Here is a 12,835-nt window from a genome sequence, read left to right on the forward strand (position 1 = left end):
AAGAGTGGGATTTTTCTAGAGAAAGTCTGTTGGACTCTTCCAAGAATGCATATCACTTATGTTTCCTTTCATTCGTTGCTTGGACGTGGAAGTTCAGTGATGTTAGAGATAAGGGTGACATTGTCTATCTTATTTATACATAATCCTGTTATGTTCAGTGATTCATCAAAAGGGCCCCAAACTGCTGTTTCTTGGAGTTTGGGCTTCTATAGGGCGTCCATGGGCTTTTCACAAGCTGTAGTCTTCCTCAGTGAGCTATTAGTCTTGGCTATATTTTTGTTGTTGTAGAACTTATAATACAGTATGCTTTTTATTAATGTGATTTTCTTTTTCTCTTTGCAGTGATTATTTATTCAAGTTACTTCTGATTGGCGACTCTGGGGTTGGAAAGTCTTGCCTTCTTCTTAGGTTTGCAGTAAGTTGAAATCAAAAATGATTTTAAAGGAATTAATGCTGTGTATATTTTCTGGGTAGACAAAAGATAAAACTGTTTTATTCAGGATATTCTTCCAGAATTTTATATGTGACGCCTCCAAATACACATTCCCAGTGATATCTAGACTCTTTAAATAGAGGAAATACTGTTGTTCCTAAAAGAAATTCAGGAAAACTGTGGATATAAAGTCAAAGTGTCTGATACTCTCCTTGGAGGTCAAACAATGTTTCATTCCAACATAAATAATGAGTAAGGGAAAAAATGGTAGGTTTGTGTTGAAAATGACTTGATGGAAGACAAATCTTCAAGTAAAACTTTAGTAGAATAAAAAGAAAAAGCAGGGCCTGGTACAGACTATTTATTTTTTTGACAGTGGCGTCGTCGTCATTTAAATTTAGACTGATAAATAACTTAATAATAACTTTCAACTTAATAAAATGCACGGACTTGTTCATAGTGTTTATGAACTGCCTTCAAATTTAACATGTTTTCCTTCTCACTATCTTGATCATTGCTTCTTAAGATGTGAACCATTGGGGATTATCAAGACCCTCCTGGAGTCCATGAGATCAAAAACTACTTCCTAATAACATGAAATCATTAGTATTTACTGAATAAATAATTACCTAGTAATTGTACTAAGACAAAAGACATTTGCCTTTTTTCACTCTGTTGATCTTTGCCCTGATGGTGCAAAAGCAAGTGCCTTATTAGTCCTATGTTGATCGCAAAGAGTTGGACACGACTGAGCGACTGAACTGGACTGAAGTAATGCTAAGCCCCAGATTATGCTCATAGTCATGGTGTTTACCTCTATTTGCTCATAGGGGAGGAAAAAAACACCATTATCACTTAAGTGTGTCTTTGATGAAACAGGAAAAAATGATTAATTTTTTTCATACTTTTAACAATTGAGGTGTAGTTGATGTTCTGTGTTGATGTTCTGTGTTCTATAGCTGTTAGATGTACAATATAGTGATTCACAATTTTTAAAGGTTATATTCCACTTATTATTATAGGATGTTGGCTATATTCCCTGTGTTGTACAACATGCCCTGGTAACTTTCTGTATTATACATAATAGTTTGTACCTCTTAATCCCTTACCCCTATTTTGCTCCTCCTTCCCCTCTCCCTGCCAAAAACCACTAATTTGCTCTCAAATCTGTGAGTCTGTTTCTTTTTTTGTTATAGTCATTAGCTTGTGTGTGTTTTTCTAGAATCCACGTGTAAGTGACACCATACAGTATCTGTCTTTCTCACTCTGACTCAGGTAGCATAATGCCCTCTCAAGTCCATCCATGTTGTCGCAAATGGCGAATTTTTATTTTTCGTGCCTGACTAGTATTCCATGGTATGTATATATGTATGTATACATCTCCTTTATCCATTCATCTGTTGATGGACACTTACTAATTTTTAAAGATTTTGATCCTTGTTGAGTGTTTTTAAATATTCTGTGTGAAAAAATGAGTACACATAAAACAGTTTTACTGAAGACTGGAATGTGTTGGTTGTCTTAAGGGAGAGAAAAGCGTTTGTATAGTTGTTTCCATTATGAGCTGAACTAGCTGCTTTTTTCATTGAACTTTTTTTTTTTAACTTGAAAGAACAACTAACAGGCTACATTTATCTAGAACTGAGTATTGGGTATACATTTTATCAGATGAACAGACTTGTCACTTCAAGGAAAATACCTGATACCATTTGTTGCCTATAATAACTTCAAGCTTTTCAAGGGAAAATTAGAATTTAAAAAAATTTAAAATCCACCACTGCAAGCTTGACAGCATCTCAATACTTAATATTACTTTTCTGATGAGATATTAATAAGTCTCATGTATATTCATTATATATAAAATAATTTGAAAATAAGACCATGTAAGTACCAGAATAAAACCTAGGTGGCTCTTTAATCATATGTAAAAGTATTTTCTAACAGGAAAAAAATCAGGAAAGAACAGACTGTTAAATTTGATTTCATTAAAATTAATGTTGACACATAATGTTAGAAAACAAAAGTCCTAGCAAAAAGTATTTGGAGGAAGAGGTGATAGGCTCAGTATATAAAGCACATTTGTACACCAATGAGGAAAGGGTATTTGTCCGAATGGAAATAAGAATGAATGCATGAGTCAGCAGTTTACAAAAGGAGAAATACAAATTGCCAGTAAATATGAAAAAATGTTCAGTTTTATTTGTAATTAAAGGGCTTAAAATTTTTTTTTTGTTTAGCTGCTCAGCTGTGTCCAACTCTTTGTGACCCCATGGACTGTAGCCCACCTGGCTCCTCTGTCCATGGAATTCTCCAGTCCAGAATACTGGAGCGGGTTGCCATTCCCTTCTCCAGAGAATCTGACCAGGGATCGAGCCCAGGTCTCCTGCATTACAGGCTGATTCCTTACTGTCAAAATTAGATAATACTTAGTATTTATTAAAGTGACAAGTATTAAAAAAATTAATTCTTAGTATTAAATCAGTGATCTGGGTAGGTGGAAAGAAGCTAGCATTTCTTGAGGGAAATGGCTGTAGCCTGAGGTATTTGCGCTTCAAAGAAAATCCTTTCCAAGTTCCTACAGACCTAAGTCACAGGTTTTCAGTATTACCTACACAGAATCAGCCAGGAAGCATTTTTAAAATACTGATTCTCAGATCCCTAAAATAGATTCAAGCTGTAAAAAGTATGATTAAGAAATGTATAATAAGCTTTGAGAGCACAGAGGGAAGAATCTCTTTAACTACTGGCCAAGGAATTGGGGAATGTTTGGACAATCACTGTTGCCTGAACTCAAATTTGAAAAACGGATAAAAATTGGCAACTTGCCCACGGGCTAGGGAGCCAGGGGGATAAAGCTTGGGAGTGGGGAGAAAGAGATACTGAAAATTTGGACAGTTGAAATGGCAAGTTCAGTGGCTCAGAGGCACGCAAGTAAGGGTTATTTAGGGGTATATAAGAATTCTGTTAATAATAGCATTTATAAGTTTTTCTAACAAAGCACCTGCCATGTTCTAGTGCTGAATGTTCTCTATCCATTTTCTATAGTACGTGATAACTTACTTGACAATTTAAATTTAAAAAATGAATATCTAATAATGATGAGTATTTTGTCAAATTGCATTCAATGCTTCAAAAATATCCTTTTACCCAGTGATTGTTTATACCGAAATGTGAATATATGTGGAGGATAAGTCAACATAGCTGTCTCTCGCCACTTGGAACTCTGATCACACTTTACAGTTGTCTTTAGCCATCTTTGTCTCAGTGTCATGTACACATCTGATTCAGCATTATCAAGACTTGCCCACACTCGTTTCATGTTGTCCTTTTTCTCCTTTTGTTGGAGTGCTACAAATAAAAATCCCAAATGTGTCATTTCCCCTTGCATACTGTTATTTAATACAGGGTTTCCCTGATCTCACTTGGTAAAGAATCTGCCTGCAGTGCAGGGGATCTGAGTTCGATCCCTAGGTTGGGAAGATCCCCTGAAGAAGGAAATGGCAACCCACTCCAGTATTCTTGCCTGGAGAATCCCGTGGACAGAGGAGTCTGGCAGGCTACAGTCCTTGGCATTGCAGAGTCAGACATGACTGAGTGACACTCATACACTATCATATAAAAAACATTTGTTGACTTACAAAATAAATGTTCTTGGTTATCTTAAGAAGTGTGGTGTTAGTTTGAATCACAATTCAAAACATGGTTCACACAGACTTATTGATGTAGGGAACAGACTTGTGGTTGCCAGCGGTGGGGAGGGGAGGATGGAGAGAGATGGGAGTGGGAGTTTGGGGTTAGCAAATGCAAACTTTTATATATAGAATGGAAAAATAAGGTCCTACTGTATAGCACAGGGAACTATTGAGTTTCCTGTGATAAACCATAATGGAAAAGAATATGAAAAAATGTCTATATATGTATAACTGAATCACTTTGCTCTATAGCAGAAATTAACAACATTGTAAAGCAACCAGACTTCAATTTTTTTAAAAACCCATGGTTCATACTTTCATTTCGTTGTTTTGCTGCTTAGTCTTTTAGAGTTTTTCCAACTTCCCACTTCCCACCTCCTCCTTTTTTATTTATGTATTTTTCATGTCACTTTCTTTTTGCAGAAACTGGGGCAGTTGTCCTATAAATTGTCCAGCATTTTAGGTTTGTCAATTTGCTTCTCTGTGGTGTCTTTAAACTTGTCTCTCCTGATTTCCTGTTTCTGTAATTGGAAGTAAGCCCCAGAGCAGTGCTTTATATATCATTATGGTAGTTACTAGGCCCTTGCGATTATTTAAATTTAAATAAAATTGAATGGAATAAAAAATTCAGTTCCTTGTTCTCACTAGCCACATGGAGCTACTGGCTACTGTATTGACAATCACAGTCTATAGAACTTTTCTGTCATCAAAGAAAGTTCTTTTTAACAGTGCTACTCTTAATAGATTTAGGCTTGATTGAGCCTAAATCCATTTTTGTTAGCAGAATACTTCCTGGGCGGTGCTTTATGCCTGATAATTGTACAATGGGGTTACATGGTGAAAGTGTGATCTCTCCATTTACATATATTTTCACTTAAAGAAAAAAAACTGAATTTTGTTTTCATTATGAGTAAAATAATTGTAATAGGTACTTAGGGAAAAAACAGGTGTAATTTTAAAAGTTTAGCCTTGGGTTAAACATTGTTCACACAAAAACTTGTACACAGATGTCCATAGCAGCACTATTGATAAAATAGCTAAAATGTAGAAACCCCCCAGATGTCCATGAACTGATAAACAAAATGTAGGATATCCATACAGTGTGCTGTTTTTCAGCCATGAAAAGGAATGAGGTACTGATTCATGCTGTAACATGGCTGGGGCTTCCCTGGTGGCTCAGTGGTAAAGAATCTGCCAGTGCAGGAGAGACAGGTTCGATCCCTGGTCCAGGAAGATCCCACATGCTGTGGAGCAACTAAGCCCGTGCGCCACAAGTACTGAGCCTGTGTTCCGCAACAAGAGAAGCCTCTGCAAAGAGAATACCCTCATGCACTTCAACTAGAGGATAGCCTCCACTCACCACAACCAGAGAAAAACCAGACCCAGCACAGCCAAAAATAAAATAAAGTGTGTGTGTGTGTGTGTGTGTGTGTAAAACAAAAAAGGCTGAACCTTGAAAAGTTTATGCTGAGTGAAAGAAGCCAAATACAGAAGGTCACATTATATGATTCCATTCATGTGAGGTGACCAAAACAGACAAATCTGTGGAAACATAAAGTAGATTAGTAGTTTCCAGAGTCTAGGGGGAGAGGAAGAAATCTGACTGCTGCTGGGTATAGGGTTTTCTTTTGGAGTGAAGAAAATGTTTTGGAATTAAAATAGTTGTGATGGTTGCACAGCTTTCTGAATATACTAAAAACCACTGAATTATGTATTTTGAAGGGGTGAATTTTATGTAAGTGAATTATATGTCAATTTTAAAAGTGATATCTAGGAAATAAAATTGACTTATGAAAGAATTTCGGGAGAGGGACATGATCATAGGTTTGTGTTGAATAAACTGAATAACCAGTGGGGGTGGAGGAACAAGAATTCTGCTGATTAGCAAATTAGAAAAATCATTTGTAATCATTCAAAATATAAAACCTTCTCTGTATGATACATATAAAGAATTTGCCAAGATATGATTGGAAAACTAAAGAATAGCTATTGGAAAAAAGCCATTTTTAAGTAGCACTTTGTCTTCAGAATGTGAACTGAGTGCAGGAACAGGATGGAGTGGCTGTTCTCAGACTGTTATGTCTTACGAATTTTATCAGCTTTCTAGATAAAAGTTAACATATTTCTTACTTACTCTATTGAACATTCATTTTAATTGTTAACTTTTTTCCCTTTAGGATGATACATATACAGAAAGCTACATCAGCACAATTGGTGTGGATTTCAAAATAAGAACTATAGAATTAGATGGGAAAACAATCAAACTTCAAATAGTAAGTAATTTTTGGACTAGAAATTTTTTGGAAATTATTTTGGTAAATTTAGAATGTCTTTGTTATTTGTAATATGTTAAAATGAAAGTATCTTAGGAATCATTCATCTGTGACAGAATGGTAGAGTAAGAATTGTTTAGATTGAAAGTGATTTAAGATTACCTCCTTCATTGAGTTTTCTGTTCATAGAGTTGAGAAATACATGTTTTAAGTCAAACCTGGTCCCAGTTCTTTTTCTTGCGCTTTTATCAGGTCTAAGGGGTCTAAGTTGATGTTTGTTTACTTCGTCTTATAGAAGAAGTATATTGAGCAGTTTTCATGTCTTTTATTGTGCTGAATACTCTGGATCCAGGAAATACCTAGGAGAGGTTCTTCATATTTGTTTTAGTTGAGTATTTATTAGATAGTATGTTCCAACTCTGTAGAAATGTAGAATTTTATTGGAAGGGAATTTAGCTTTTCTTACATATTTTACGGCTCAGAAAATGGATGCTAAGAGATTTAATGACTTGCCTACCATTACTGGCAGAACCATATGACCCATAGCTCTCTGTTTTCAGTATATTGTGTTCCTGTGCCATCCTCACTCCCTTACCCATCCTTAAAACCCCAACCCTGAATTAAAAATAGGCAGTTGTAGTAGAAACTTAATATAGGTCTGGGGACTACCAGGAGGGACATACCTTTGGTCTTTAAAAAAAAAAAAAAGAATCTCGGTTATCTTTTAGAATTGGCTCTTAGTATGAGGTAACATAGAAAACAAGTGACTGCTCTTTTTTATGGAATTGATAACACTCTGAACTGGAAGGAGTTCTGAATTGGAGTCAGAAAACTTGGGTTGGTTGTGTTCTTTCTGCTGTTTATTAGTTGGAGAGTCATGGGTTTAACTTAACTTCAGCCTTTTTCCTGAGACTCAGTTTCTTACCTCTAAAATGAGTGTGATGATAGTTGACTTACTAATAGGTAGTTGTGAGAACCAAATCTATAGTTCTGTGTATGTATGTATGTTAATCTGTGTAAAAACCCTTTGCAGTTGCCTAGTGAAGTAAATGCCACTCAGTCGTGTCCGACTCTTTGCGACTGCATGGACTGTAGCCTACCAGGTTCCTCCGTCCATGGGATTTTCCAGGCAAGAATACTGGAGTGGGGTGCCATTTCCTTCTCCAGGAGATCTTTCCAACCTAGGGATCGAACCCAGGTCTCCCGCATTGTAGGCAGACGCTTTACCACCTGAGCCACCGGGGAAGTCCTACATCTGCAGTTGCCTAATCAAAATTAACTTCTGTTGGCAGCCCGCCATTTAGATTGGTCTTATTACAACCTGTCATTCCTTCCTGGAAGCATGTTTTCAGAGCCGTTTACAATTTGGGTTACTCCTGTGTAAGTGCCACGTACTAAAATATGATTCCTGAAATCAAAGACAAGATAGTATCTAGCCAGTGTGGACTACATGGGGTAAATTCTCTATTGATTTGGTCTCTGAATTTCTATTTTTTCCTCTCAGACTTTAGGGACTCTTGCCATTTTCTCATCATTGGCCCATACAAGGACAGAAAGAAAGCCTGAGTTTACTACATTTGCTATCTCAATAACTATTTTACCTACTAGTTGGGGTCTTACGGTTTTGCTTTGTTTTTTGTTTAAGTCTTATATTTTGTGACTAGGGCGTTAAAAATCTAAATGCAAGATTTTACTTTTAACCCTGCTACATTTCACTTTGCCTGGCTTGAATTACCCATTCATGTTTTCCAGGTCTTTAAAAAAAATGATTGGGCTTATCTATATTTTAATTATTTTTTCTGCTTTTCCTGCTCAAATGTGCCATCAGGGTCTTTATCACAGTTGGTGATTACAAAATATTCAGCACTGCAGGGCATGTATGGAGTCTAGTCCCATGAAAGGCCTCCTTCTGTGACTTGATTCATTCACAAAGCTTTATGGAAATGCTCACATTACACAGGCATTCAGATACATTCAAGGTTGCAGGGAGAGATGAAACATAGCCCCATAGGAGAGAGACAGTGGGAGAGACACAGCAGGGAAAATCAGTTTACCTCGTGATTATGAGGGGTCATGTACATAAAGGGTGGTCAGTTACAGAGGGAAGGTACTGTTAGGATGTAAAGTCAGAGTTTTCAGAGTGGCAAGAAGATAGCAGAAATTTCACTCTTTGGATGCCGTTGCTTAGCTACAATTTTTTAACGTGTATTCAGAAATAGTTTCTTCCTGTTCTTGTCCTATCCTTGTGAAAGGGGTTAGTGGTGGTGAAGAGAAGGGAACTAACATTTTATTGAGTAGCTACTATAATGAGGTATTGTGCTACTGCTGCTGCTAAGTCGCCTCAGTCCTGTCCGACTCTGTGCCACCCCAGAGACAGCAGCCCACCAGGCTCCCCTGTCCCTGGGATTCTCCAGGCAAGAACACTGGAGTGGGTTGCCATTTCCTTCTGCAATGCATGAAAGTGAAAAGTGAAAGTGAAGTCACTGAGTCATGTCCGGCTCCTAGTGACCCCCTGGACTGCAGCCTACCAGGCTCCTCTGTCCTACCAGGCTCCTCCATCCATGGGATTTTCCAGGCAAGAGTACTGGAGTGGGTTGCCATTATTGTGCTAGGCATTTTGTAAATATTCTTTCATTTAAACTTAGCAGTTTTATAAAGTAGTGATATCTGGAATTTATGGATGAAGAAACTGTCATAACCAGGAACTAAATTTAATGTTTTGAAGTCAAATTGACTTTACTCCAGAGATCCTGCTTCTCCAAGGGTATCCGGAAAGACTTGAGGCTCCTTACTGATGGTTTTCTGACTCTAATAGGCTAGTACTTTGGATGAAAAAAGTAGCTTTTGCTTGTTTTAGAGGAACAATTGTTAACATATTACTTTATTACTTCATTATTATTTTTCCCCCTTGGAGTATGTTAAAGTGGTTATTGACATGATATTTCACTACAAAAATACTAATTATACATCTATTTTACTATGTAACCACCATTACCACCTCTAACAAAACTGACACTAATGCCTTTAAAAAATTCTTTTTTTAACTTTCTGTTTTGGAGTATAGCCAATTAACAGTGTTGTGGTAGTTTCAAGTGGACAGCAAAAGGAGTCAGCCATACATACATATGCACCCATTCTCTGCCAGACTCCCCTCCCATTCAGGCTGCCACATAGCACTGAGCAGAGTTCCATGTGCTATACAGTAGGTCCTTACTGGTTATCCATTTTTAATATGGCAGTGATACTAATGCCTTAATGTTATCTAATATTCAGTCTGTATTTAAATTTCCCCAAAATTGCAGCTTATTTTTAACAGCTCTGTTGGCTGGGTCTTAGAAAAGGAAGTGATTTCACTCAGTGCTCCTGAATTTTTTTTTTTTTTTTGCCATTTAGGACACTAGTGGGGATCAATGTCAAGTTCACATATATATTCCAGAACTTTTACTTCTTCCCATGAAAGGCTGTTTCATCATAATCTCCACTTGTATTAGGCTACAAGTCTGTTTTTTGTTTTTTTAATTGTTAACTATTAAGTAACTGTTCGGTTATTTCCCCATCAATCAACTATTAGTTTTAGTGTGGGGTGTGCTAAGGTGCTTCCATCTTGTCTGACTCTGTGTGACCCTACGGACTAGAGCCTGCCAGGCTTCTTTGTCCATGGGATTCTCAGGCAAGAATACTGGCGTGGGTTGACATTTCCTCCTCCAGGGGACAGGACTGAGGGATCTAGCCTGCGTCTCTTATATCTCTTTGCCACTAGTGCCAGCTGGGAAGCCCGTTAGTGGGGTAGGTAGCTTTTCTAAAACAACATTCTTCTAAAAAAAAGAAAGGTCATTATTTACTAGCAATTGAAACAAAATTCTCATTGCCCTTGTTAAAATCATGGTTTTTAAAAGGAGTTTACCTGATATTTTTCAATAGTTTTAACTGCAAACTTTAATGTGGCAGTGTATTTGTTTCCAGTGTTGGAACCTAAATGGTTGAAGTGTGGTAAATTGCTCTTAAAATGAATCTTATAAAAGTATTTGGAATCATCTTCCTTACATTGTTTTCCCTAGGATTAAAATAATTGTTCCTTAGATGGCTAAAGTGCTGTCTTGACTGGTAGTTATCTGAATTCGGTCCTTTCAGTGTTTGCCATGATGATAAAATGTGCTAGCAACAGACTTTGTCTTACGTTTGATGAGAGTTGTAATGTGTTAACAGGGGCACTAGAACAGTAGATTTGCCAGTATCAAGTCAGCCCATCTTTGCATTCATAGTGTAAGCTTGGCACAGTGCTAAAGGCTATTGAATATATGAAAAGTATGACGTAGTTGCTGATCGGCTTATAATTACAATATTGGTAGCATTAACTGCAAGCTAAATTAGACACTGCCTTCTTTTTTGAACCTTCAGATATTTGGCAGTTTCTTTGCGATTTAGTAGTGTGAACACAGAGAGCTAATGTTCCCATAGCAAATCCTGGTAATCCACAACTATGTAAACTAAACTGTTCCCCCTCCTTGCTGCCTTTTCCCCAACTCTTGTTTTAATGGAATTGCTTGGATTTCTTGATTGTTTTCTGATAGTGGGACACAGCAGGCCAAGAAAGATTTCGAACAATCACCTCCAGTTACTACAGAGGAGCCCATGGCATCATAGTTGTGTATGATGTGACAGATCAGGTAAGCTCCGGAGAAGACTGCGCTACACTGACAGTGCAGCGAGTTAGTGTCTGAGTAAATGTCACTCTGGTTACTCTGCACACAAGCAATGAGCATTATTTATGTAGCAGACTTTATCCACCCCGAATGAAGTGAACGATACAAAGACACACGTCAAACCAGTTATCTTTTAAGAACAGGTACAGTGTTATATTTTCTCCCCTACATCATTTGAATAAACTGGTCAACCAAAATTTCCTATTTTCCTTTAGTAGACAGAAAACTTAGTAATTGGATTTACATTTGTTTTCAAGGGACCCAAATTATATTTATTATCAGTTAACTCATTTTGTCAAGGGTTTGTAGGGAACTGGGATTGTTTGGCTCCTATTGTGTCCTTGGTGATAGGTGTTAACAGAAATTTGCCCGGTAATTAGACCTGTTGGACTTGCCAGGAGTAAGATTAAGGGTCTCTGCCTGTGGCGTGTGTGATTCAGAAATAGGGATGAGCTTTGAGGAACATTCTAAGACGACAGTGAAAATCTAAAGATAAGCTTGTTGAAAGAAGGTAGGGGGATGTGAAGAATAGTGTAAGAATGGTTCAAAGGCAGTAATTGTTTTTTTGATCAGAAAGTTAGAAAATTCAGGGTCCTTTTGCCTGCCAAGGATTGAAAGATGAACTTTGAAAATTACAGTGTGTAATTCTTGTAGTAAATGTTCAATCTCCAGTCAAATATGAAATCAGAGCTAATTAGGAGATAACTAGAATTATAAACTTTAGATTCAGCACCATTAGGAGTACTGTTTGATAAAACATGAAGAAATCATTGCTAGTTAATAAATCTCAAGTCATTTCCTTGTAATATTTAAAGTGGAAAATTTCCTCCCTTAAATATGACTGTGGAAAACAAGTATCTTTACACTGGACCCATTTATAACATTGGACATCTCTAGTAGTTAACAGTTAGGCTACCTTATTCATAAGCCAGAATTTTGACACATTTCAAAAACTACGTTTTGTTGTGCATATAAATAGCATATTCCAAAACAATGGGATTTGCCTGAGCTATAGTTTGAGCTGTATTTCCTTCTCAAATAAGGCATTATCATCCTCAAGCTTTCAAATTCTGTATTCTTATTCATATAAGTATGTATCGAAATGTCAGTTCACATCTTTCCCAGCATTAAGAGTTCTTTTTTAATAGCTATTATCGTCTCACTAGCTCTTCTTAGGGCAGACACTTCTGTTTATCACTTGCTTCATTAGAATAGTTATGTTCAGAACTATATTATCACTCTTTAAATTGTCTTTTTAGGAGTCCTTCAATAATGTTAAACAGTGGCTGCAGGAAATAGATCGTTATGCCAGTGAAAATGTCAACAAGTTGTTGGTAGGGAACAAATGTGATCTGACCACAAAGAAAGTAGTAGACTACACCACAGCAAAGGTATGTTTAAAGTTTGACTTTCAGACTGAATTGGAAGGTGCTGAATTTGAATTATATATGGGTATGGAGTCACACAGTGGCTGCAACCACCTTAGCTTTTATTGTTAGTTTCCCAACAAAGGATTGAACCCATGCCCCCATATATTGGAAGCACGGAGTCTTCACCACTGGACTGCCAGGGAAGTCCCACCTTAACTTCTAAAATACATGCACTAGAAACTTTGACAGTGATAATTCGTGCATTGTCTTTTATCTGAGTTCAGTAAACTTAGTCATTCATCATTCCTTATTTCAGATGGTGAAAAAGATTTTTCAATTAATTTTGCCTTACATATTCTCTTAG

The 12,835-nt window shown here is 37.0% G+C and overlaps 1 protein-coding gene across 2 annotated transcripts in view; it reads left to right on the plus strand.

Moving 5' to 3' along the window:
* RAB1A (RAB1A, member RAS oncogene family) overlaps positions 1-12,835 on the plus strand; it is a 29,787-nt gene that overhangs the window by 15,139 nt on the left and 1,813 nt on the right. The window contains 4 exon segments of one of the 2 annotated variants that reach the window (NM_001161862.1): positions 343-415; positions 6,303-6,398; positions 10,970-11,065; positions 12,361-12,492. In NM_001161862.1, coding sequence (NP_001155334.1) covers positions 343-415; positions 6,303-6,398; positions 10,970-11,065; positions 12,361-12,492 — 397 coding nt within the window. 2 annotated transcript variants of the gene reach the window in all.

Source organism: Ovis aries, chromosome 3 (assembly GCF_016772045.2).
Source record: "Ovis aries strain OAR_USU_Benz2616 breed Rambouillet chromosome 3, ARS-UI_Ramb_v3.0, whole genome shotgun sequence".
In the NCBI taxonomy this organism is placed as follows: Eukaryota; Metazoa; Chordata; class Mammalia; order Artiodactyla; family Bovidae; genus Ovis; species Ovis aries.